General features: G+C 42.0%; 1 protein-coding gene across 4 annotated transcripts; it reads left to right on the forward strand.

Moving 5' to 3' along the window:
* The first annotated feature begins 50 nt into the window (after positions 1-50).
* Positions 51-27,975, forward strand: gria2b (glutamate receptor, ionotropic, AMPA 2b). 4 transcript variants are annotated; one of them, XR_014753859.1, is made up of 16 exons: positions 51-348; positions 489-629; positions 11,330-11,569; positions 16,363-16,559; positions 17,724-17,777; positions 17,895-18,053; positions 18,232-18,399; positions 18,720-18,824; positions 19,017-19,124; positions 19,280-19,486; positions 19,867-20,234; positions 20,961-21,159; positions 21,351-21,598; positions 22,897-23,011; positions 23,513-23,627; positions 25,228-25,358. XR_014753859.1 is itself a non-coding variant. In XM_084697271.1 (16 exons), the coding sequence occupies exons 1-16, from the start codon at positions 243-245 to the stop codon at positions 26,108-26,110; spliced, it is 2,715 nt and encodes a 904-aa protein (XP_084553397.1). In that variant the 5' UTR covers positions 51-242; the 3' UTR covers positions 26,111-27,975. The 4 variants fall into 4 exon arrangements, 3 of the variants coding, with proteins under 3 accessions (XP_084553397.1, XP_084553402.1, XP_084553390.1); XM_084697271.1 differs by lacking the exon at positions 23,513-23,627 and adding an exon at positions 25,946-27,975 and having other exon boundaries at positions 25,228-25,362; XM_084697276.1 differs by lacking the exon at positions 22,897-23,011 and adding an exon at positions 25,946-27,975 and having other exon boundaries at positions 25,228-25,362.

A 27,975-nucleotide genomic window follows, 5' to 3' on the forward strand; every position in this document is an offset into this window, starting at 1 on the left:
TTCCTGTGCGTTAAAGGAGGTGTTGGCTCACATGAGGGAAGCGACTAGAAGGAAAAGCGGCATAGACAATAGCCTACTTAATCATTCTTTTACAGCTGGAACTAGTGACAGAAGCTGCCCTTTACAATAACCCCGTGCAGAAAATAATAGCTAGTGCATTTTTCCTGCATGTGTCCAACATGTGTCGAATCTAAAATAGACTTTTGTTGAAGAAACAAGGATACCCAGGTCTGTCGCTGGATATGCACACCTTTTCTGTGGAAATGCCTAAGATTATGAATTTGTCGGTTTTATTTTTATTAATTTTAAGGGGAATGCCGCTCGGAGGTTCTCCCAGTGTTCAAATTGGTATGTATTACTCATTTCAATTCAAATCTTTGCACAGTGAGCAGCCTTAACTGTGTCAAATAGTCTACTTAATTTTCGAAACCAAATAAATGTGTGAAAGATGCAAAGTATGTTGAGGTTTTCTCTTGTGTTTGTTACAGGGGGGCTCTTTCCAAGAGGCGCCGATCAGGAGTACAGTGCTTTTCGGATAGGAATGGTTCAATTTGGCACCGCCGAATTCAGACTGACGCCCCACATTGACAATCTGGAAGTAGCCAACAGTTTCGCCGTCACAAATTGTTGTAAGTTACAAACGAATTTCAGTTATTTAGGATAAACAATTTTGGTCGACCAGGTGGGTTTGTCGAGACAGTTAAATAATTATAAACCGTAGCCTAATTATTAACTGACTTTGGAGTGGTGGATGCAATTCTTTACGTGACCATTCTTCACGATTCTTTGAGTGACAATTTATTTAAAAAGTGAACAAAAACAACTGGATAGCCTAGCTCTACTGATTTTAAGATCTGTCAGTCGTCTCCGTTTATGTGCCCTCTTATAACGGCAAGGGAAAGTTGGTTTCCACAGTAACAGTCACGTCTGTGCTTTTCACAGAGAACAACGTCGAGCAGCAAATCATTTCTATCAGCTTACTCATTTCTTAAGTTTTTAGCTATTAGCCTACAGGTATTTCCTTTCACATATCAAGGCTACTGTCAATAACTTTTCTTTGATCTCAATCCGCAATTGTCTTAAAATATGTAGCCTCGGATTGCCTTTCCGTCGATGCTCATGACTACTGTAATTAAATCGAATATGTGTGGTTTGGAGTGTGGAAGTGGTCTTAATGAGAAATATAGGCTAGTGCTATACAATTCAGAATAAATAGATCACGATAGGCTTGTCGCCCTCGGGGCAGGGAGATGATAATCTGAATTCGACGCTCAGGGTTTGTAGATACACCATTTACTGTCCTTTATCTGTCATCTGATGCAAACCACTCAACAACTGCTAAATGTATGTCCTTCTCATAGGATATAGACTAGTCGATTCGTTTAATAAGTCTGTTAGATGAAGCTATAATCCATGAAATTCAATTGTAGGCTTGTATCTCCATTGCTACACGTTATATTAAGCTGTTGCCAAGCGACATACCCTTTTGAGTCTTTTAGAGCTTCTATATCAAAAGAGTATTTGATTGGTATTGCATTGATTGCCTTCGCTTGTGTTGTGATGAGAATGCCAGTGCGCGAGACAGATGCACCGGGATGATGCTGGAATGAAGTAGGCGACATCCCTGTCAATCATTAACAGTTCCTAAGGAAGAGCGTTTTTTGGGGTGTGATGTCAGAGATTGTTCAGAAGAGTCTCCTTCATTCATGGATTTACAAATAATCAGAGCTTAATTCACATTTTCGACAGCCATTTATATCCTTAATATGAGTTCACCTCACTTTAAATAGGACACAAACAGATGCGTCTCTTCAAAACTTGAAACTTTCCTGTTTTCTCACCCGTGAACGTTTGCCTCCTGGAGACAGTTCTTCTCTGATGAATGGATGTTAGACTCTAGCTTAAACCAGCAGATGGCAGTCTAACTTGTAAGGCGTTTCTTTCTATTTTGTATTCCTTCTCTAAATAGAAAGCCCCTGTGCTCCATTGAGTAAAGATATTATAGCAAGTCCCCTTGAAATCATATCAATCAATTAGGAGTTTATATTTTGCTCCTGAAAAATGTTGTTTTAATGGGGCAGGGCATCTTACATCATACACAGGGGAAAATAATACTTTTAAAGTATTATATATACAGTATGTACTCCATGAATACCTTATCAAACCATCATCCCACAATTCAAACTAACAGCTAGAGTCAGAAACATCTATATCATGTGTTTCCTATGATATCTGGCATGCTGTATATTTAATGGTGTATGCACATACTGTATAGATACAGTCCTACAATGCTAGGATTTTAACATGTCAATGAATAATGCATTAGTCATGCATGTATCTGGCTAATCATAATGCCTGGTCCACAGATATGAACAATGTGAGTCTGTGTGTTTCTGGTGGAGTGGGATACAGACTGAGTGAGAGATGGACATATACACATATGAGAGACAAACAGTAAAGAGACAGAGAGAGAGAGAAATTAGAAATACTCTCTCTTCTACTGTCCTTGATCTCAGCCTGGCTGTGTCTATCCTTGCGAGCGCACGTGAGCATGTGTTTGCAAATCAGTGTTCATGCACTCAAGCTTTTGATGTATTTTTTCCTCATCACATCCGAGATAAACCCTACCTCATTTGGGAACCAATTTCAGAACAGACCATTTAACACTCCAAAAGATATCCCATTTTATGGTTGAGTCACAGTGAGTGATCATTTGATGTATCCACTGACTGCTTATTGCCATACATACAAGTGTGTATTGTTCTGTGATAAAAAGCCAGAGCAAATCTTATTTGTACCCAAAATCAAGTTTAATTATGTTGATGTCCCACTATTTTAGAGCAAGCAGTGACAAATTAAGCAGGCTGGGGAATTGGCTGGTCAGAAATGAGGCTATAGCCTCCTTCCTCTGTCCTGAAAACAAACGTTATTTCACAATAACCCATTTACTGAACACATTATAATACAGGGCCTACAATATCAGTTACTCATTTGAAACACTTTTTATGGCTGATGTCTCCTCTCATCTAGTTTAAAATCTGCTTGGCTTGTGTTTGCCTGTGAGGCGACTGGGCCAACCCTAATTGTGTTGATGTGGACCAAAGTATCCACTATGTATAGCTCCTACTTAAAGCAATTGGAGTTTAACATGTGAACTGCCAGGATTTTCAACAGTGCGGACCAAGATGTGAAGTTCTTGTTGCATGTCTAAAAACAGGATCTAATAAAAAGGGTTTATATTTACTTCATGGCGTTTAAGCTTAACCTGAGCGACCTCTCCTCATCTTATCGTGCGAACGTTTCAGGATTAAGGCAGCGCGTCGACGGAACGACACCATCCCACAACGCTAATCTGAGTCTCCTCTTAAAAACGTCTCCTTGTAAGATCTGTTGTACAAGCCAATAACAACTAGCTCTTAACTGCGCAAATCCATTCTTGTGGATTCTGTAACATATTCGTCACCAGAGGGCTGGTCACTAAGGGTGCCATGGTGACAACAACTCCAGTACCTTTGGCCCTGTTTCAATCAAGACCTCCCCCCCTACAGCAGCCTCATCCATCAGATGGTAGAGTACCTTGCCAAGGAGATGGAGTACTCGGCTAGCGAGGGGATTAAGTACAGTATGGGCAGTCCTTGACATCTAGGACATCCCCATTATGATGAACAGCACTCCTCCAGCATCCGACCCAGAAGGTTTCTGCCTGTGCTGGGTGTTTTTATTGTTCCAGTGCTGCAACATGGACACGCATAGGAACACATTGTTATCCGAGTAGCTCGGATACTTTAAGATCACCGTAAAGAAATGTACGTTTCACTCAGTATGGATGCTTAGGAAATGTGTCGTTTTGGGGAAATTAGCAAATATAGTTTGTTTAGAAGGATTTCAAGATAAAGCAACAGTATTTAAGTAGTTACATGAGTCTGATGGCATATCCACGTAGGAATTGACAGCAAAATATTGGTTTAGTGTAATCGATGTTTGGATCAACCATGATTGCTTTGTTTATTTTTTCCCCTAGAATGTTTGCTTTGGGAATCGTTTATTAGCATCTGAAATGCTGGAGCAGAACTCTGTCTAGGGACGATCTCCACACTATGTTGATTAGGATTTGATTTGTCCGTGTCCTCGAAATGTATTTTGGTCTCCGCGTGTGTTCTTGACAAACAGGGACATCTGTGTGTGTGCTTGCTTGCACGTTTAATTTCCGTTTAAAAAACAGATATTTTAACGAAGGAACAACAGGCAGGACACAAAACTAGAGAGAAGAGGTAACTCATAAGTCATAAGGGTACAGGAAGCAAGATCAAAAGCATCATTCTTGATCCATCACATTTAACCATCACGCAACTTTGCCTTTGAGAGACGTTATCTGTGGGCAAGGCCGAACCATTAAAAACGACAGAATGATTCATACCTGTCCAAAACTACCACAAGAAGTCAAATCGATAGGAGGGGCCATTCTCCCTCACAGTCTGTCACGATATGTTTAGCCAACCAGCTCTCTCTCCCTGGTTCTTGACAATGCAATTCAATCCTATTCAATGAACAGAGTCCGAGTCCCTGTGAGGCTGGAGGGAGGGCGCACTAAGATCACTCCCGTCAAAAGAGTTGCTGGAGAAGGAAGCGCCCGTGGAAACCGAGGAGAGTTGAGGAGTGGTGTGTACGTGCATGTGTGTGTGTGTGTGTGTGTGTGTGTGTATGTATGTCTGGGTGCGTGTCTGTGTGACCACTTGTGTGCATAGGAGAGAGAGAAACTCTAGGTGATGTGTGATTGTAGAAGTAGATTGGAAATAGGAAGTCTGGTAGATGTTTCCCCTGGTTACCACCGCGATTGAGACAGCTTACACACACACACGTGCACACACACAAACACACACCCCAGGCTGATATCCTCCAGGGGCTAGCTCCCCCTGTAGCTGGGAGCAGGAGAGCAGGAAAAGTTGGGGGTGCTCCCAGCAACAGAGAGGTGCACACCTGTATGTTGGTCCCTAAATAAAGTCAGAGTAAAATGTGTTTGTGGTTTTAAAGGATCCTAACCTTTCGCACAGTCTCTCAGCTGTGATGGACATTCATCACTCATGAAGCACAGCACTGAAGGTAGTCAGCCACATGGTCTCATCGGAACTCTGGAGTGTCACAATATTTTGTTGGGAAACAAAAAGAGACTTTTTGTGTCTGTGTGTGTGCGTGTGTGCGTGTGTGTGTGTGTGTGTGTGTGTGTGTGTGTGTGTGTGAGAGCGCTTGGGAGTAACAACTCATGGTGTGCTTTAAATGTTTCCCAGCTGTCAAACTATGGACAACATGTAGTCATTAGCTGTTTTTGTCAAGTTCTGTACCGTAGTAAAGTGTAAGGTGCTACCCTAAGATATCATATCATAGCACATAATGAAATACTTTTACAGCAAGCCAAGGCAAAGATCTGCCAGGAGTTAATGAAAAAAACATGTCTGCCAACCGACATTTTGCCAATACAGGACTGAGTCAATGTACTGGCTTCTCTCCTGTTAACAATACTACTTCACCCACCACAATGCTTTTTGCACTTCAGGAAAATTAACACCTTGGATTGACACTCTAGTGACACCCTGGAAACTTTTAAACAGGTGCACTACAGCAGACTAATTCAAAATCAGATTTTGGGGGGCGTTTTGTGATCCAGTTACCATAGTTACATGCATGCTTTGAAGATGAGTGAAGTGTTTTCAATTCGTACAATGGTATTTTCATGATGTTTCCCATGTTTGTGATTAATAATCAGTAGCCTATGGTTGTTTGGTCCTGTACCGCAATCATTTTTTCTACTGTAGCCATGGCGACACTACCATTGACATTTAGATGAGTACCTTTCCTTTGACTTTATTTCAGTCGATGCTCTTATCATGCATGCCTGGAAACACTCTTGAATACATTTAAAATCGTAAAAAAAAAAAAAAAAACATGTCGTCACAGTGCTTTAAGAGTAGAACATTTTCTTTGTGTTTTGCAGACCACATGCGTTGCCAGACAAGAGTGGCATTTGAAGCTGTAATTAAGCACTTTCACGTCTGTTTGATTTTGGTCGTATTCAGAATTTGACATCGCAGATTCGAGTGTCAAGGTTTCCAGTGCATCCAGACTCAGTCATGCAGTTCCGTTTTGAGAGCACACAGTACCTAAGTGAGCTGAATGAAGCACAGCTCTCTAAAGAGACCTGTGTGTTATATTCAGCTCTCTCCAACACTGAGTGTGTCTGGTTACCATGACAGCAGCTCTCTTGGGCCTGATAGATGAAGCAATGTTTCAGTATGACTAGCTTAGTATAGAGAGTGAGACATCATTAGGGAGAACGTACTCAGTAGCTGTGTTGGTATTTCTATTAAAGGTCAACGGATATGCTTTTGCATTTAGCAATTTGGTCGCAAATTGTACCTCAGATCCCCAGACTAGCTTTCGCGGAAGATATTAGTAGAGTTTGTAGGCTGCAGAATGCACATATTGGTCTCTGAGAATCAATACCGTCTCTTGAATAGTGTATTGTCTTTTATGAGGTATGGCATAAAGATTTCTTTTCTTCAATTCTTCCCTAGAGGCAGGAATTTTATCAGCAAATTGATTTTGTCGTCCTATGTTAGGGTTATATTTCTCCTCTGCATCTGTTATGGTTTTGCCAGAACAAGCTGAGTCAATTGACGTGAAATTAAGGAAAAGACGGTCTTTTTCACATTAGGGACTTGGAAGAGCGAGGGAGACTCCCCCCCCCCCCCCCCCCACCATCCCACATGGCATGCATCCAGCTGAAACAAAGAAGGTGGAGGAGGGGTTCCAGGAGGGGTGAGGGCGAGGGGGAGGCAAGGGGGGGGGGGTCTTGGGTGACGGAGAATGAACTCTGCTGTCCTGCCACAGAGCAGCTGGCGGAAGAAGCCACCCCACAGACGCAAACGAAATCCCACAATGCCTCAGTCAGGCTCAGTGGTCACCTCGCGAGTCACACAAAAGCACTATTGAGACACGTCGGCCAATTGGACTCAAAACTGAGATTGGGTGATAAGCTGTTTTGCAATTGGCTGGAAGGGGGGAGCCTATTGTTGACCAGCTGAAGTGGAACTAATTGGGATTCAGCTGAGATAGATAAATAAATAAACAAGGAGGGTAAGATGAAAATGAGATTCCACCCATGGGCGTCGTTTGTGTAAAGAACAAAGAGATGAGCTCCCTTTTGTAGTTCCTGCATGCTTTTTTTTTCTCTCCCTCTCTAGAGTACTGGTCAGGATGTCAATCCTTAGTAGATGTGTTTGTTTGATATTCTGAGGTGACCGAGAGATTAGCTAATCTACTGTAAATCTGTTGACACAGTTTGAAGCTGTGCTCAGTGGTAGAACAGCTGACTGCAGAACAAGAGGTTGCAGGTTTGAATACCCCCTGGAGGTCTCTTTTGATAAAAACATCTGCTAAATATGTTATTATTGTACATTATAAATGGTGGTGACACGTCTAAAATGTCAACAGTGAAATGTTCTGCATTGTCTGAGCGAACAGATTAATTCTGATAGATAATACCTAGCTAATGATCAGGATGTAATGGTTTGTGGATGTGTGTGTGGGTTCCTGCTTTTTATAAGTGGCTGAGCTTTCAACCATTTTCAGCTCTAATATCAAAGGGCCGCCATTTTGCAGTAAAAAGGCCTACATTCACACATGCAGGTGAAATACATTTCGCAGACACATTTAAAGTTCCCCATCCCCACATCAAACACGGTGAATTACACAATAGCAGAGCTTTCACATTATACCGTTTTTTGTTTTTCCAGCTGTTGTCCATTTCAGCTAATGCTACCTCTCATCCACAATCAAATGTGAGGATTCAGATGTCAAATCACATTCGACCCGATGGATGAAAACCTTTTCTATGAAACATTGTGCCGTGGATGTGGAAAGGAGGGCAGCTAATTGGGACAGCTAAATATATATCCTAGGGTGAAACCCTTTTCCTCGGCCATAGGAGGGTTATTCACATCAGTGGAGCCAGGACATATTTTACAGTCCTGTCCAGATGTGTAATGAGGTAGCTGACAGACTCATCGCTGACTTGGGTATTTATGGGACACCCCTGTGTGCTATCGCCTCGTATAGTTGAGGTTGAACATGAAACAAAGCACGAAGCAGTCAATATTACGTATCTATTCCTGCAGGAAGCGCTTCTTGCGTAATGGACATGTAACATATCAAGCAATGCAAATGTGCACAGGGAGTGTCAAAACCCCATTATTCCGAACTCCTAATGAGCTGAAATGAGATGACATGCTCGGATTGCAGGGACTGTGTGGTCGAGTCATCTTTAACCAGAGAGAATGAGACAGCCAGTCAATTAAGGCTACATACATAACTCTCTGTAGTTATGCTAATGAGTCTGTAGTCTCTGTAATGACTGCAGAGTACTTCCTCTCACTGCTCAACTTTTCGACTGAGACCCCCTGCTGTTTCCGTAGAGTTTCTGCTCCTGCCCCCGACTCTGTTGAAGCGATTCCTCTCTTCTGTCATTGCTTGCTGATCTTCTATCCTCAGATGTTACTGCTCTCCTTGATACCTGCTTTTCTCAACCTCAACAACTTGACTTAACTGTCATTCTGGGTCCAATTGTGACAGGGTTTACGGAGCTCAGAGTGTCATTTGTTCGTATTTAGAAAAGACAAATTATTCTTTGGAAAACTTAAAATCATTAAATGGAAATTATTTTTGGAAATGGGTTGGATGCTGGATTTCCAGGACAACAGGGTGCTTAGCATGTTGAAGTGATTCATTCACACACACAGTTTTGTAATATCCTCTTGAAACACATTTTTGGGATTACAAACGGCATTTTGTTGTATCGTCTCTAAACACTCCTCAGATTATGCCGAAGTATGACACCACGGTAAACATTTTTGGAATAACAAACTGTCTGGAGTTGTGGTTCGAAATCACTGCTTGTGGATGCAGCATTAACATAATAATAAAATTCTGTTTCTGATTTTTCCTCAGCTAGGCTTATTAGGGCTGGTTCATCTACCACGTAAAGCGATGTACCCAGACACTTCAGTCCAGGGGGCATTTCTGATACAAGAATAAAGCCAAGTTTCATTGGAAACCAGTCATTTGTGACAGGGTAGTAATGGCTTTGACTGAATCCGTGCCATTTCTTCCAGCAACAGCTTTGTGTTATTATTTTTTTGCTTAATCAAAGAATCTAAAAAAGACAAATATTCACAAATTGTGGTATTAAAGCAATGCAGTTCCTCATTACACTTTTTTTGAAAGCACCGAATTGTAACAAAATACTCTTATGAAAAATGTTATTGGCACCTCATTTGATGACATTATGGACTTCACAACATTAACCAAATTGTATTTGTTGGTATTATCTGCTGGAAAGGCCTCAAGGATTGAATTTTCTCAGCTGAAGCTGAGATGTTGCATTTGGTCGCTAACCAGGCTTGATCTAAGGTGTGTCGTTAAGACCCATAAACTTGTCAAGGGAGTCTTGAAATACTCTGCCCTTACTGGGTAGGAACAAACTACACCAAGTCACCTGGTTCACCAACTCTGGGATAAAACATCCTAGAATACACATCTTTTTGGGGGTCTTTACTGGTGAACATGCGGTTGTAGTCACCAAGGGAGACCATTCACAGTCAGTGAGAGATCAAAATGTGATGAGTCAGGTTAGTGTGTGTGTCCACATCAAGCCAGTGTCATCAGCTTAGAGGATTAGGCATTGGACACGAGCTGAGGAAACCATCACGAAGTCTTCAGCGCTGCACTTCAAACAACCCTCTTGGAACCTTTGTTGCAGTCGGTGAACAAATGTTCGAGTAATCTGAACGTGGAGCTTTTAATTAAAGCCATTACCCTAGCCATCCCATTTTTGATCAGCTTGTTGTTTTGTGTATGTAAAGAATTTCTGAAATGCCTTACTGTTGATTCCTTATGTTGGATCTGGTGTTTTCTTATTTGTCACTTTTATTTATTGATGGATTATTGTATTTACCACATAAACAAACTTGGTGTCCCGGTTTGCCTCTATTGAACTCTTCAATAGAGTTGCAGTGGAATAAAGGAATGTATGTAAATCACATTCTACATATTGGACTATTCGAATGAAACACTGTCACTGCAAAACCATTCCAACCAAGCCAGCTAAAACTGTCGCTAGTGCATCCTCTCTACTTCCTGTGTCAGCAAAGTCCTGTCTGTTTTGAGGAAATGCTTGAATTAATTACATTTGAGGACATACATGTCTGATCGATAACTATTTGCGATTAACGTTGCGATTTGCTGACCTCTGTCCGACGTCTCGTTAATAGGCCACTGCTGGAGGCCTTTGTCACCGGTCAACGTTCAGGTTCTCCAACTTCAGTCTCCTATATCATGGATATTACAGCTTGTCCATAGGTAATAAGGACTTGGGATGAGAGATGGGTTACAGAGCTGGCGTATTTCGCTGTGTGCTGCGTCAGCTTGTGGTAATTTTGTGCATAAGTGCACACGATCTGTCACGTAATTAAACATATTTCAAATACATCACAACAAAAATTGTCGAAAATGAACAAATAACAACGCTTGCCTACTGATTTATAAATGAACGAGAATAGATGGTTGCGGTGGTCATAGTTTTTTTAACCCCGCCAAGACCTCTGAAGGATACAATATAGGCCACAGTAGACGTATATAAATGGCAGTCTATGTATGGCTGGGGGCCATGATGTAGACATGCACTTCATTTCTACTGTATCTACTACACATTACCCTGGTGGAATCACCAGAGAAGGGCAAAATACCTCATAAATCAAGCAGAAGGGGGGAGGAGGAGGAGCGAGTGATGTCTTACGGTATGCCTGGACAGATATAGAGTTCCCTACAAGGTTTCATCTGAACTGGTCTCTGATAACAGTAGGGCACGGCCCATTCACAACTGCTTATTACTCACTCTGTATTGAGGTCCTACAGTGTGGGACTCCGGTAAAAAGTTGAAACAAATTGCTGGTAAATATTTCACTTTTGGAAATGGAGCGTTCCCCAGGCAGTGCTTCTGGATGACGTTTTCCATGAATCTGCGGAAACTGCATCTCTCCTTGGAGTCCTGGAGCCAGTAATGTGCAGTTCAAGCCATTAAAAAGACAATATTACATGACTGTACTCTATTACTGGGTCCTCTATAGTGAGTACTGTGTAGTCTGTACTGTGTTCTAAGTACTGTGTATTGTGTTTTGTATACTATGCACTGGATGCTGTTTCCTGTGCTGTGAGGCAGTAGCAGTGGCAGTAAAGGGAGGCAGACTTGATTGTGACCGTGTGTCTCCTCTGTTTTCAGTCTGCTCGCAGTTCTCCAGAGGAGTTTATGCCATCTTTGGATTCTACGACAAGAAGTCGGTGAACACGATCACGTCGTTCTGCGGGACACTACACGTGTCGTTCATCACGCCCAGCTTTCCTCTGGATCTCCACCAGCAGTTCATCATCCAGATGAGACCGGACATTAAGGGTCCGCTGCTCAGCCTCATCGAGTACTACAAGTGGGACAAGTTTGCCTACCTGTACGACAGCGACCGAGGTCAGAACATGTTGTCTTTCTGTGTAGGCGTGTGTGTGTGTGTGTGTGGGGGGGGGGGGGGGGGTGAAAGTGTGTGTGTGTATGGGGGGAGGGAGGTAGATTGTGTGTGACCATCACCAGCAACCACAGAGTGCCTGCTCTGGAGTAGAACTATTCTTTTATTGCATGGAGTAGATCATAAATGTAATTTTGAAGTTTATAATGCAAATAATGTTATTTGGCCGTACAGCAGGCTACTGCATGTCTGGTAAATGCCCTGCTTCACTCATGATATATACAGTAAATGCCCTGCTTCACTCATGATATATACAGTAAATGCCCTGCTTCACTCATGATATATACAGTAAATGCCCTGCTTCACTCATGATATACACAGTAAATGCCCTGCTTCACTCATGATATACACAGTAAATGCCCTGCTTCACTCATGATATATACAGTAAATGCCCTGCTTCACTCATGATATATACAGTAAATGCCCTGCTTCACTCATGATATACACAGTAAATGCCCTGCTTCACTCATGATATATACAGTAAATGCCCTGCTTCACTCATGATATATACAGTAAATGCCCTGCTTCACTCATGATATATACAGTAAATGCCAGCTATATTCATGATTCCACACATCAACCATATCAGAATATCTGGTTTTAGAGAACTAATCTCTAGCTGGAGGTTGTGTATGCAGTTGCTGGTCATATTCATGATGCTGAAATCATGTTAGAGACTTTTGTAGGTCTTTCAGGGGCATATTTTACATGATGCTGGGGGGGCTGGGCTATTGTCAACGCAGCTAAACAGGATTACAGAGCACTCCAACATGTGAGACACACCTGCTCAACATGGAGGCTCTGCTTAAACCTGTCAGTCCTCACTAAGTCTGGCACATTCTTTGGACCAAAAATTTAGCAAAAATGTAAATGTTACGCAGACAAAGAGTTGTTAGTAGTTCCTCGTAAACAAGGTAGCAGAACACTCAGTAAAGGGCATTGTGAGGAACAGCAAACAACTTGTCAGATAGCATCAACCATAACATTGCACCTTTAGTGTGAGAACCAGGCTTCATGGCTGGCAGCTAAATAGAGGGGCTGTTCTGCTGTCTGACATTAAGGTTTTCAGCCTTCATGGCAGCGGTCTCTGACTTCCACCACCACGCTGACCACCACCACCACACTGACACTGTCAGGGTTTCTGCTGTTCTGTGAAAGTCAAGCAACTCTGACTATGTACGATTGAATTACCTAATGTGTCTGGAGAGGAGAAGGACACATAAAAGTTTAGACTTGGTCTACTAGCTTGGGGTTATGGCAATCACTCCACAATGCTGATTAAATGAACCAGAATCTGCTCTTAGTGTCTGTCATGTAAGTGTGTTACATTGACTTTCAAGCCAAGAGAAAATTGTTATATCCCACTTGGGTTACTATGATCCACTGTTCCCATGTTGGAAATAATGGAACAATATTAATGAAAGAATGTAATAGATGCTAAAATAATACAGTACAATGGCATTCCTGATAGGAGGGGAAGGAGAATAAGGAGTTAGAATTGCTACCTTTCACTTTTTTCTAAGGACATTGAAAAATGCCGTGGTAGCAGCAGTATATTACTTTCATCCTGGTCTTACGTAACAGCCGTTCTTGTATAACAATAGCTGAAAGGAGAAATGGAATCACATTAGGTTTCATTTCGCTGTGGAATCACGCTTCGTATGTAACACCTCCCAGAGCATAAGATTTGGGACTGGAAGTCAATGACAGAGCTCCTGTTTGAGCGAGTGACACTAGGAGACGGCTGCACGCAGGCTCTCTGGGCCCCGGGAAATAGAACCGGTGGCTTACAGTTCGACTGTGTGAATCAGAGGCGTGGAGTCAACGATCACAGAGAGGATTTGTTGTCGCTTGAGTATTAGGCGGGCTAGGATTAGGCTACGCTACGGTGAAGCAGCACATGTTATGGATGTAGCATCTTCTCTCCCGTTTGCCGTACGGCGCAAAAAGGTTTCACTGACGGTGTTGACGCTGGAGAGAGCTGACTGTGAGTGTCATGTTGCATGCTGTAGACAGAAGAGATCCCTAGCTGTAGACGTGTCAGTAACTCTCTGTAACTGTTGGGTGTGATTCCTCCTGGCTCTCCCCGTCTAATTAGGTCAGATAGATCCCCTAATTCCCATGGCAACGGATGCGTGGTACGCCTACTGGTGTGATGGCTTGACGGGGAGTGTGGTGGTGGTGGGGGGAAGTGTGTGTGACTGTGTGTGTGTGTGTGTGTGTCTGTATGTGATTGTGTGTGTGACAGTGTGTGTGTGTGTATGACTGTGTGTGTGTAGATAACACTGGTTATGCTAGGGTGTACTTGAGCCGCTGTTAGATATGATGAATCCCATTTGCACATGGAGACTAATTGCTGAACTTCTCCTCCCGTGACTTTCTAGAGAGTTCTTTGAACATGATGCTATCGAGGAGGGTATGGTCACGGCTGCTAGATTTGGAAAAATTAAGTGCATTTTTATTTTTTTCCATTTTACAGTGGAGAAAGACAACATTGCTTTTATGTACTGTACACAGTCTGACTGGAAAACAAGTTGGCCAATCTCAATCTGGAGTTTGAATCCGGCCTTGGCCCTTTGCTGCATGTCTCGCTCTCTCTGCATGTCTCTCTCTCTGTCTTTCTCTTTCCCTCCCTCCCTCCTTCTCTTTCTCTCTCTCTCTCTTTCCATCCTTCTCTCTCTCTCTCTCTCTCTCTCTCTCTCTCTCTCTCTCTCTCTCTCTCTCTCTCTCTCTCTCTCTCTCTCTCTCTCTCTCTCTCTCTCTCTGTCTTTCTCTCTCTCTCTCTCTCTCTCTCTCTCTCTCTCTCTCTCTCTCTCTCTCTCTCTCTCTCTCTGTCTTTCTCTTTCTCTCTCTCTCTCTCTCTCTCTCTCTCTCTCTCTCTCTCTCTCTCTCTCTCTCTCTCTCTCTCTCTCTCTCTCTCTCTCTCTCTCTCTCTCTCTCTCTCTCTCTCTCTCTCTGTCTTTCTCTTTCCTCTCTCTCTCTCTCTCTCTCTGTCTTTCTCATTCTCTCTCTCTCTCTCTCTCTCTCTCTCTCTCTCTCTCTCTCTCTCTCTCTCTCCCCCTCTCTCTCTCTCTCTCTCTCTCTCTCTCTCTCTCTCTCTCTCTCTCTCTCTCTGTCTTTCTCTTTCCCTCTCTCTCTCTCTCTCTCTGTCTTTCTCATTCCCTCTCTCTCTCTCTCTCTCTCTCTCTCTCTCTCTCTCTCTCTCTCTCTCTCTCCCAAGTCCTTATTACCTATGGACATAGAGGATTCTTGGCATCCTCTGGTTATACTTTAGGAATTGTGGCTGCTCCTAATTGCCTGTCAGTAAGAGAGACTCATACTTTCACTGGAAAAGACTATACATCTTTCCACAAGCGATCATGGTAGCAGTACTGTCAGGTGAGCCAAGGCCATGCTTTCATGTTCTGCCTTGGGACACTCAGCTACCGCACCACTCAAGGCCTAATGTGAGGTGACACAACAATGTTTTGTTTCTGATAATTAATTCAATTATTGTTTTACTGTCAGGCTAATCTAGGACAGTATAACACAGGCCCCAAGCTCAAACAACATATGTTTAGATAATGGGTTCAACATCAAGTGAGTCTCATATGGTTTTGATGGACAGTGAATATCTTACTTTCCAGTAGAGTTGAGCCATCCTCAACTTTTTTTCAAATAAAATGAGAAAAAAAAAAAGATTCAGATCCCAAAAATTTGAATTTAGAAAAAAACTACCTTAAAAAAATGTCTTGATACTTTTCTAAGGGTGCCATGACTGAAAAAAGTTTGGGAAACACTGGTCTAGAGAATAGACGCACTACTGGAAGTGTCCGGTAATGTGTGGTTTTCATTTTCTCACATCATGCTGCCTACTTTGTGTGTAAAAGGCTGTGAAACGACCCAGTCCTCATTCCCTCCCTGTCATCCTGCCTGTTCTACCATGTGGAATAGGACCGGGCTGGTAACAATGTGTTTCATAGCTGAACAAGGTGATGGACATTATGAACATCATGGATGACATTTGGAGAGTAGAGAAATGATGACCCCTCACACTGAGAGCAGCATAACGAATCTATGAGGTTTCAGAATCTATGAACTGTGCTGAAATTGGGAGAAAGTTTGTAAGTTGAAGGTCAGTAAAAAAAAACAGTGTAATAACTAATTGGCCTGACAGAAAGCATGACTTGGGGAACAAATGAACCCTCCATTTTGTACCTTGGTAAAGGCTCTCGTCCTCATAAAACATCTGTCCAGTCACACCGAATCGATTACATCTTTAATTCTTCTTAGGGTGAAGCACTAAGCCCCTTTATCAAATCATTCTTCAACTACCCTTGACAGACTGAGGATCAATACGCTGTGAGATTTTTCTCTTTTGTTCCATCATTAAACAGGTCGGAACAATGGGTCGGAGTGTGTTCGGCCAAAATGCGGTTCATGTGAGCTATGCTCAGTAGAATCACGGTTGGAAACATTCTGTCCTGTTATACGGTTACTAATACATCTGATGCCATCATCTTCATTGGGGATCTCAAATAGAAATAGGAGTCAATCGTGGCAGGCGTGTTGATAGTCATTCCCAGTTCACCTAACCCAACACGATACCTGACCTGAGTTTTAATTTCACCATGGTTACGGTTAACTGCACCCAACCATGTTGTTTCTGCACCGAAACAAACGTGTGTTTAAACCCCTCAGCCCTGTTGTGAACGAGCCCAGAGGAAGTCATGAGTGTCCCCCTGTGTGTGGTCTTCAGGACTGACCACTCTGCAGGTGGTCCTGGACACCGCAGCAGAGAGGAAGTGGCAGGTGACGGCCATCAACGTGGGCAACCTGAAGGACGAGAAGAAGGACGAGGCCTACCGCTCGCTCTTCCAGGACCTGGAGAACAAGAAGGAGAGGAGGGTCATCCTGGACTGTGAACAGGACAAGGTCAAAGACATCATGGAGCAGGTAGGAATGTTGAAGCTGTGTGGCTTTCACTGACAGATACAGTAGACAGATAGACACAGAGACAGACAGACAGACAGGAGACTGACTGACCGATAAATAGTCAGACAGACAGACAGACAGACAGGAGACCGACCGACCGATAAATATACAAACTAACTGTACTTTTTCATCCCCTGGAGTATATTTCTAATTGAGGAGATGATCTAGGATTAGGCCCTAGTTCACAAAGCCTCTTCTAATCCAAATTTAATCTTGGTGTGTACTAGTGGTTTATCATTCTCCATTTATTCTGGTTTATCAATTTTACATTTACAAGTAAATTGTCATGGATTAGAGGTTTCTGAGTTGACATTGTTGATGCATACCCCTGTTCACAGAATCAAAACCTATTTTTATGTTAAAATATGGGCCAGGTAATAAGCGTGGAAGGCGTTGGGTTCAGCCCTCTTTCCACAGTGCTTCAATAATACAGTTTCCCCTCCACCTGATGGAATAAGCCAGCGTAGCAATCAGACTAATAGTTACAGTAATTTAGACTGGAAACTGGTATCATAGATCATGGAGTTTCGAGCAAACGAGTTCACACTTCTCGAATCGCCCATGAGGGTCAGGATGGATGTGTGTTTGAGGCATGCAGAGGTACGTCTCAGCAGACGAGGAAATCAATATCCAGTAGTTTCAGTGTTTCATCTCCAAAGCGTCCTGGTAGATCTTGGTTTCCTGCTTTCTGGCAGGTTTCTGTGTTGTTATTCAAATCTCTTTATGTAACGGGGTAGACTAACGAAGGTGTCGCTCACTCGATGGGATTAGGGGGAGCGGTGTGCCACTAAGAGGTTGTCTAGGTCACAAAGGTTCTGGATTTAACATGTTCTGAATGGTGTTTGTGTATTTCCAAGATTAGCTTCTTTTTTTTCTTCAAACAATTGATTATGGTTTTGATAGATGACAGTTGTCGGTGACAATTTCCCACATGAATAGGTTGGTGGATCACTTAATCCATAAGATTTGAAAGAATGAGTGAACATTGTCTTAGTATTTGAATGAGTTTAACATTTTCTCTCTCAAACTGGAACAGCTTGACCTACAAACTGAAATGTTTCTACACATATCTGAGATTAGATGAACACAAGTCATGTTTATTTATCTTTCCAATGTCTCTTTCAGGTCATCACTATTGGTAGACATGTGAAAGGCTACCATTACATCATTGCTAACTTGGTAAGTCTGTATTACTTATAACATTTACACATCAAATAATTACCTCACGCTGCCCTGAAGCCTTGCATTTATTTGTTTATTCTGTCATTTCTTTTATTGTTTTTCTATTTTCCTCAGGGTTTCATCGACGGAGACCTTTCAAAGATCCAATATGGTGGAGCGAATGTGTCTGGTTTCCAGATAGTGGATTTTGATGATCCCTTAGTGTCCAAGTTTGACCAGAGGTGGGAGGCTTTGGAGGAGAAGGAATACCCTGGTGCTGACAGTAAGATCAGGGTGAGTGCTGTAAACTCATGTACCCAAACACACACACACACCCTTGAGCACACTGACCCCCTTAATACAGATCCTAATCACAGATTGTGTACCATATGCCGATCCCTCCATCACCCCCTACTCCCCCTCCACTCCTCCCATCCCACCCTTACTCACCAACCTCCCCTCTCCTCTCCAGTACACGTCTGCTCTGACCTACGACGCGGTGCAGGTGATGACCGAGGCCTTCCGCTACCTGCAGAAGCAGCGCATCGACATCTCCAGGAGGGCTAACACCGGGGACTGCCTGGCCAACCCGGCCGTGCCCTGGGCGCAGGGCGTGGAGATCGAGAGGGCGCTCAAACAGGTGACAGACGGGTTGCCGTGGAAACGGCAGGTTCTCGCGCACACATGCAAAAAAAAAAATGAAGAAGAAAAACAGAGAGGGAGAGACACACACACACACACACACACACACACTCAGCTCTCCAGAGCCAACTGTCACAATGGCCCGCCCACACAGGCTCTTTATCTGGCACTTTCTATCAGGCTCCACAGGAGAGATATGAGCCTGTTCTGCACGGAGGTTCTGTCTTCCACACATGGTCTGTTACTGGGGTACTTCCTGTGAGGGGGGGGGGGGGGGGCATGGTACCATGCTGTCACTGTGGTCTGGTCGTCCTGTAGGTTCGCGTGGATGGGCTGACGGGCAACATCCAGTTCGATCAGCATGGCAGGAGAGTCAACTATTCTGTCAATATCATGGAGTTGAAGAACAACGGCCCTGTTAAGGTAACTGCCAAAACAGAATCCTGTTTGTGACACATTTTATAAAATTGTGTTGTATTTATTTTTCATCTAGCAAAGATTGTTACGCAAAGTAGCAAAAAGAAGAATGTAGAGCAGATTTTTTTACAAACCATTTACATAATGAGGTGTATGTTTGAAGTTAAGTTTATGGTGTGTGATTATACTTGTCCACAGATTGGATATTGGAATGAAGTCGACAAAATGGCTGTCACAAAGTCTGACATATTCCCCAATGAAACAACTGGAATGGAAAACAAAACCGTCATCGTGACCACGATTTTGGTAAGCGTCTTAAACTGCATATCATGTCAATTGTTGTATGGCACGAAGGAGAAATACAGTCGATGGTTTTAGAGGAAAATCTGTTTTGTGACAATGGCACCAATGCTGGTGCTGAGGCTGCTGAACCAAAAGTCGTGTGTTTTTCTGCCCCTCAGGAAGCCCCATATGTAATGCTCAAGAAGAACGCTGACCTTTTTGTTGACAATGACAGATATGAGGGCTACTGTGTAGACCTAGCCGCAGAGATAGCCAAGCACTGTGGTTTTAAATACCAACTGAAAATCGTGGGGGATGGAAAATATGGAGCCAGAGATGCAGAGACCAAAATCTGGAATGGGATGGTGGGAGAACTGGTTTATGGGGTGAGTAAAGAGATGGTCTGCTGTCAAATGCACTATTCTTCAACAGTACGTTCCAAGTTTGGCTCAGATGTTGTTGTTTGGAGGGCTGTTTTTTTTTTTTAATCACTCCATATTAAATGATAAACAAGCAGCTAACTGAACCAAAGAAACAGACTGACAAGGACATGAGGAAAGCGATTAACTGTAATTAACTACCAAGGCTCTGTCAAACACAGAGAACAAATCCCCGAGGAAGAAATTAATACAATTTTCTGTAGCTGTTATTTTAGTGGCATCAGTATGACAACTGTTTAAAATTCAAAAACAGTTCCTTATTTTTGAAATGTTCTTTCATTCTTTGTTACTGAGACTGAAACATGATCCCGTGCCTCCGTCCGCAGAAAGCTGACATCGCCGTGGCTCCGTTGACCATCACCCTGGTGAGAGAGGAGGTGATAGACTTCTCCAAGCCCTTCATGAGTCTGGGCATCTCCATCATGATCAAGAAGCCCCAAAAGTCCAAGCCAGGGGTGTTCTCCTTCCTGGACCCGCTGGCCTACGAGATCTGGATGTGCATCGTGTTCGCCTACATTGGTGTGAGCGTGGTGCTCTTCCTGGTCAGCCGCTTCAGTCCGTACGAGTGGCACACCGAGGAGTACGAGGATGGCCAGATTCAGACTAATGAGTCGACCAACGAGTTTGGGATATTCAATAGTCTCTGGTTTTCCCTCGGCGCCTTCATGAGGCAGGGCTGCGACATCTCGCCCAGGTAAGTCAACAACAAAAAAACACCCCTTCTGTTTTTAGTACTTTTGGTACAGGCCAGACTAGTTTGTTTATCAATAACAACATGATTGAAATATGTTATATGTCCTGATATGTTCTATATGAAATACGAATACCCTCTGGGCTTTTGGGATTCAGCAATTAGACGTGTCTTGGCCTTTATCATCTTAGTCCCAGTCTTAATGAATAAAGTGGCATATTAGTGTTTGGCATATAGCTGTTTAATGAAGTATGAGTGCTGCCGATTAAACTAAATTGTTTCCCACATAGCCCTAGAGAAGGAGTCTCATGTACTCTTGAGAGATTTATCATCAGGCCTCCCACCAGACCTACTCTTCAGTAATGATGCTACCACGACTCTTACAGTCTGGAGACACGTTTCACAGGGACTTAAAAAGAAATACAAAATAGATGCATCATCCTTCCGAGTTGTCTGGCCTCTTCATGTTGTTTTGTCAAAACCCTTATCCACAAGGCTGTCTCTGAGCTGCGCTACAAACCTTGTTTGTGTGGCACTATTCACAGACCGTTAATCTGTAGTCTCAGTTTGTGTGATTCACTGACTGTTCCCTTCTCACAATAGAGTAGATCTACATCTGTATAAGTCAGTGGTCGTACACAGTACATGGCATCACATAAGCTGAAGAAGAACTTGAGTAGATCTTCAGGGAACCCCCTTCTAAATGATCTCTGTGACTTGTTCCTCCAGATCCCTCTCTGGGCGAATTGTCGGTGGGGTTTGGTGGTTCTTTACCTTGATCATAATATCGTCCTACACGGCCAACCTGGCTGCCTTTCTGACGGTGGAGAGGATGGTCTCCCCCATTGAGAGTGCCGAGGACCTGGCTAAGCAGAGTGAGATAGCCTATGGAACTCTAGACTCCGGCTCCACCAAAGAGTTTTTCAGGGTAAGATGAATACAGTCTTATTCAGTGTAGAACCATGATGATATTATGACTCACCTCCTCAGAAAATAACACTATATATTTAAGAATATTCAATGTAATTTTGAATCCTGCGTACACTGAACACAAACTTGAACACAAACCTGAACACGAACCTGAACACGAACTCCGTTCTGTGCCTTCCGTCCTCACAGCGCTCCAAAATCGCCCTCTTTGATAAAATGTGGACTTACATGCGTGGTGCCGAGCCCTCGGTCTTTGTCAAAACCACCGCCGAGGGGGTGCTGAGGGTACGCAAGTCCAAGGGCAAGTACGCCTACCTGCTGGAGTCCACCATGAACGAGTACATCGAGCAGAGGAAGCCGTGCGACACCATGAAGGTCGGAGGGAACCTGGACTCCAAGGGCTACGGCATCGCCACCCCCAAAGGATCCTCATTAAGGTGGGTGGAATAGTATAACAATGTGTCCAATGTTGTTATAGTATCCCACCTACCCTGATGTAGCTTTGCTTGTGTGTTCTGGTTTGTATAAGGAGATGAGGTCATAAAGGGGCTTAGTGCTTCACCCTAACCCTCAAGTTTTAAAAGTAAAAAAAAAAAAAAAAAAACGCCTTGCAATTTATTGTAAGTCGATAAATTGCAAAACAAATTTAGTGTAATTCTTTCCAAAAAATTTGAATGATTTTTTAAATATATATTTTTTATATATATATATGCAGATATTTCATTGATAATAATATTTATATGACTAATTTGAATTTTCGATATTGCCACATCCCTTTTATCCAGACTTAGACTAGTCTGTCCTGAGAGTGTCTCTCTCTCTGTCCAGTTTTGTCTTGGCTTATGTCCTCTAAATGTTTACAGTATGCATAATATCTTTTTCTCTCGTCATACCCTCACTCACAATTGATTTACCCTAATTGATTGATTGCTTATATCTGTGTTTAGACCTAATGTAGGGATGTCGATTTTGCTTGATGTGTTTTACCAAACCCTTGCAGTACACTCATGTTGGTAAAAGTAAACTGAAAAATTCCTTTGTGAAGAATCTGGCCATTCCGAACAAATTTAGCAGAAATCTGATATGTGGCACTGCTTGGGTTTCCATGCTATGCTAAGATATATTTAGCTCCTGTCAACAGGGACGAGTTCAGAAATTCTTGCCCACTTGCCATTCATGCCAACTCTCCAGTAGATCAATTCTCGATTTTATTAAGACGGCCTTTTAGCCCTCAAATTTGAAAAAGTGGTCACCCTTCATATCTCGACACAGTACTGGACCTTCCATTAGAACAGGGTTGTTATGGTTACAGGGGTTACACAATATGTTGTATGTTTTATTTTCATAAGCTCTAACCATTTTTTTAACGCCACTGCTATTTTGCTGTCTCTCTTTTAGTGGAGTCACTTGCAAGACTGTTATATTTATGTTGTGGATGTGAGTACATGCCTGTAGTCACAAGAGCCCCCCATTTTCCAACACTGTCCACTGTTATGTTTTAAGCTCGCCCACCTTTGCTGAGCATTAATGTTTCTGTGCCCCAGATTTCCTCAATCTAGCTTTTTGTGACGTAACTGCCACCTCACAGTGGAAGGGGACGATGCGTCTTTTTTTTTTTTTTTTAGAAAACAAAAACTTTTGAATTTTTTGAATTTAAGAAGTGACGATGAATGATAGACGGAGACAATTGATAAGTGGCTCACCCTGTCTTACAAGTATGTTTTATCGTTTCAAGAAATGCGGTTAACCTCGCAGTACTAAAACTGAATGAACAAGGCCTGTTGGACAAATTGAAAAACAAATGGTGGTACGACAAGGGAGAGTGCGGCAGCGGGGGAGGTGATTCCAAGGTCAGCCCCAGTGAGAAAAGTGATGGGTAACTCAATGCAACCTCCAAAGTAAGCAGCACACCCGCGCAGGAGCCGAAATCCGAAAGCTGGCTAAACCGGTCAGCCAGGCAGACGTGCTGTAACAGACAATAATATAGCTAGCGTCAGTTAGAGCTAGCTGTAGCCAAAAAAACTAAAGCTAAACCCCTACACATAGTCCACTGTTGGGCTCCTTGAAAAAGGCGCCTCGTCGATTGTAGACCCCTTACATTGGCCTTCAACATGCACGCGTATCCCTGCTGCCCTTGCTGCTTACTTCGGGCGATACGTTAATGCACATTTGGCTCTGCAAAACTCGCTTTTGCTTAGGCCAAATGGCGCATCAACGTCCTATCGCCATGGCAACGAAAAGAACTGAGAATCACAAAGTTGGTGAAAAAAAAGAAAAAGTTGAATCAGTGTAATGTAATAATAACATAAAATAACATTGATAATGTTATTTATGTTATTTTCCACGTGAAGAACGCCAGTAAACCTTGCGGTATTGAAACTCAGTGAGCAAGGAGTCTTAGACAAGCTGAAAAACAAATGGTGGTACGATAAAGGTGAATGTGGAGCCAAGGACTCTGGAAGTAAGGTTAGTCTCTGCAGGTTCTCTGTGATCCAAGCACACTTATTACTAGCGGGAATGACCCCATTTAAAGTAATGATATCATACAAGCAAATGCACAAAACAAAGCATGAGAAGCCCTTGGTAAGCTATTTTACTAATGCCTGCAGAACTACTAATGAATAAGCTCATGTATAGTCTATAGTACAAAGTAATGCATGCAATGTCGATCATGAAATGTGCACTCCTTTATCAAAATGACCCATCAATACCTCTTTTTTCAGCTCCTCAATTTCAAGTCAAATGAAACAGAAAGCTTTTTCTTACAAAAAGCATTTGCTATATATACAGTTTGATTGGAAACATTTGGACACAGTTAGACAAGGGAATGCTCACACCTCTAAATTGTACGACACTGATTGGCTATTCCTTGGACCATCTATAAAGGGTGTCCAAAACTGTTGTATGTCCTCAGTGATGTGTGCGTGTTTGAGTTCCTGTGTGTTCTTCTTAGGGATATATCGTGCATTGTGTCTATGTTGTTATGTGAAGTTGTCTAGGTGTCACAAACCTATACCTTCCACTCCTACACTGATCCGACCAAACTGAAAATAAGTATTTCAATTGAAAGTAAATAAAATGTAAAACAAATATGAAATACACAGCAGAACATGGGACAAGCATTCATTTTTTATAAGCACATCTGATGTGAAACGTTCACCAGTTACCTCTCTTGAGGCATAGACAACATCATGTCATGATGGCAGTTGAAGTTCTGTTAAGATTAAACGGTACGCTTAATGATTTGCTTTCCCATGTTGATGCGAGAAATTTGTTCAATTCTGACATTTTCACAATTAACACGTAGTCTCAATTTCACTCCTAAAAACACTCCCACCCAAATGTAACTGTACTGTTTATGCTTGTTTTTGTTGTCATTTTGCCTTTACCAATTCCTTCCCCACTAGCTTATATCTTGATTGTTTACCTCTTTGTTACTGCACATTGCCCAGGTAGTTCCCAATGTATTTATTTGACATCCTGTCTAAATGAATACATAGGTGTTTGATGATGATAAACTCACCTTAGGTGTCGGACCTTGACGGTTCGCTAAGCTCTCCCTCTCCTTGTCCCTGTCTGCTAGTGACGACCCTGTTAGTCACCCTAGGCCAGTGTTACGGGCATCCCTTTTAATGGTCCTTTAGGAGAGCCAGGATTAGCACATAGGGAAGTAACAAGCACATACTGTTTAGTACATGTAACACAAAACAGATACTGTAAGTTACACATAAGGCAACAGACATGTCACAGGCTGTATGGATTGCTACTGCATTTCATCGTGACAAGAGAATAACATCAGCTGGCCAAAAACTAACCTTAACCCACCACATTGCTTTATAAAAGTAACCCACTATATAAAGGCAGCACTTGTATGTATTGTCTTGTTGTTGTTTTTGTGCTTAGTGTATTACAATATTGGCTGTGTAAATAGTAGATCATTAGAAATTGTATTATTGTATTGGTGTGTTGTTGAGTTTGTGTTAAAAATAAATGATATATATATTATTTAACCTTTGACCTTTCGCCACTGCCCCCCTGTTGACTTCTGTCTTGTGTGCATTTGCAGGAGAAGACGAGCGCACTCAGCCTGAGCAACGTGGCCGGGGTCTTCTACATTCTGGTTGGAGGACTTGGGTTGGCCATGCTGGTGGCTTTGATAGAGTTCTGTTACAAGTCCAGAGCAGAGGCGAAGCGCATGAAGGTGGCAAAGAATGCACAGAATATTAACCCAACTTCCTCGCAGAATTCACAGAATTTTGCAACTTATAAGGAAGGTTACAACGTATATGGGATCGAAAGTGTAAAAATTTAGGGGGTAGGAAACAAGGTCTTCATTAAATTCCCCCAAATGCACGCTTTTGGCTTCATCTGCCCCATCCTTGTGTTGGTGAATGAAGAGATTGGACAAACAGTCCGTATGTTGTTATGATTTGTTAAGAGAGAGAAAGAGACCCTTTTTTAGAACTTAAAAAGTTATTTTCGTTCATTTAAGTTTCCTTACAGTTCTTCACCATCTTCATGACTGTTGATGGCTGTGCATAATACTTATTTTCCCAGTAACACATCTTAACAAACTGCTTGCAATGACCATGCATACGCTTCAACATAAGCATCCTGCATTGTGTTACCAATGGAAGTCACATTTAGTTCACATCTGCATTGTCATGTTTTACCATTTAAAAAAAATATTACAAGTGACAACTTTTTAAGAGGACGTGAGAAGCTAACGTGTAGCTTCTTTGTTTCTGGATCCCTGTGTGTGATTGTGTGTGCGTGTGTTTTAGGTGACCTTCACGGACGCCATGAGAAGTAAAGCGAGGCTGTCGATAACGGGGAGTACGGGGGAGAATGGCCGCGTAATGTCTCCAGAGTTTCCAAAAGCAGTGCATGCGGTACCATATGTGAGACCTGGCATGGGGAGGAACGTCAGTTTGACAGATCTCTCCTGATCTACTACAGCCTCTCGAGTGCCTTACAATGGTTTCAATAGAGCGTTTTTCTTTTAGTCTTTTTTGTTGTCGTCGCAAAACCCAACCCTCTTTCCAGCACTTTCCTTTTTTTTTCCTCTCCATCTGGTGAAATGGATTTAGGGGTTTCATATCTTTTGTCAAACGCTGTTTCCCGATCTCACTCTTTCTCTCTTTTTCCCGCTAAACAAAAGACACCCTCTGAGAGGAATAACATGAAAGAATACAAAAGGAGGCATTTTTTTTAAGGTTTTTTTTTTAATGGAGAAATCGTCATCTCCTCTGTCTGGCTTGTCGGAGCCTTGATTGACAGCAGCGGCTGCTTCTGGGACTCGTGTCATCTGAACTGTGTACGCGTGTCGGTGTTGAGACAAACTTGTCTGTTTCTGTAGCCACCAAGCCCAACAGTCTTAAGCACACTTTAGACTTCGTCTGCATCGAGGTGTTCTGTTTCAAATGTTCTGTTTCTAATAAAATTCAAGAAAAACTATGGTCAAAAAAGTATTTTTATGTATTTTCACAAAACTGCTTTTAAAGATACCTGCTTACATGCTAGTTGAATATAAACATACTTATTGTGTGAGTATTTTGAAAGAAAAAAATAATAATCTAAACAGCTCATAGTTCCATATTTTTTAAGCCAAATATGTTGCTTATGGAGGTGAAATATTTGACTCATGTAATTTATTACTCTTCTAAACTTAACTGTATATCTTATTCTTTAACATTTGATGTTAATATGAAATACTTAGCAATGCTTGACATCTGCAACCAGTCGTTCTACTATGTTTATACTTGTTGAAGTGGGTGCCGCAATTTGTTTTAAGTTTGTCATTGTTTGCTTTTTGAAAGTATTTTAGCAGTTTATATTTGTCTGTCAAGAATCAGGGTAGCAGCTATTGTCAAGATGATGAAAATCATTTTTTTCACTTTGAGATTGAACACAGTTTTATGGTGTTTGAATGCATACATTTTGCAGTCAGACTCATATTTACTCATGGTCAATTATGGTTGTTTTAAATGCCAAATATGAGTGCCAAAATTTAGTGCCAGTAGATATGAATATAGTCCTAATAATACTATTCACTGTCAACTAAATGAATGTAGAAAATACATTCTGCAAGTTTTGTAACTAGGTGTACAGTTTGGTGGCAAAGACAGTTCAAAAGCTCGTTTTGCTTTCTGTTGTCCTCTCCACGTGTTTTGCATTGATCTGACTGTAAAATAGCACCGATTGCATGTTGTTACAGCAAATTAGGTTGAGTTCAATATTGCCAAACATGCGTTTCCATTTTAATGTTGAAGTTGTGAAATTAAATGTTTGAGATTGGAAATATAACAGTATGCACATAAACTATATATATTTTATATGAAAAGTATAAACTATCCTGTCAAAAAATGTACAACTCCTGCGTTACTATTTGACAATAACATGCAGTACTAATAATGTGGGTCCAATGATGACTAAGTAATTTCAATATGTGTTGGTCTGGTTATTTTGAAGGCAGACAATGTAAGTTTTTGGATACTGCAATTTCTAGTTGATTTGTTTTTAACTTTAAGTCACCAGTCATTGACATGGAGCTCTTTGTAGAGCAGACATGAAAGGTTTTCAATCTCAAAAAGGTATTTAAGAGAGGAAATAGATGAGTTCATCGTTATCTCCCAGAGTTTACCTCCACTCATGTTAAGTGAGGTGTGGTGTACAATGGCTTCTTTTTTGGGTGGGAGGTAATAAAATGATTCAAAGGTATGTTATACTAGTTATGTTATCAACCCCATTACATAGCCAGTCAATTCTCACTGACATTTTGTATATGGAATGTGTGCTAACTTGTTTATTTTTT

The sequence above is a fragment of the Hypomesus nipponensis genome, chromosome 1 (genome assembly GCF_054491055.1).
Source record: "Hypomesus nipponensis isolate SF chromosome 1, ASM5449105v1, whole genome shotgun sequence".
NCBI classification, from domain to species: domain Eukaryota; kingdom Metazoa; phylum Chordata; class Actinopteri; order Osmeriformes; family Osmeridae; genus Hypomesus; species Hypomesus nipponensis.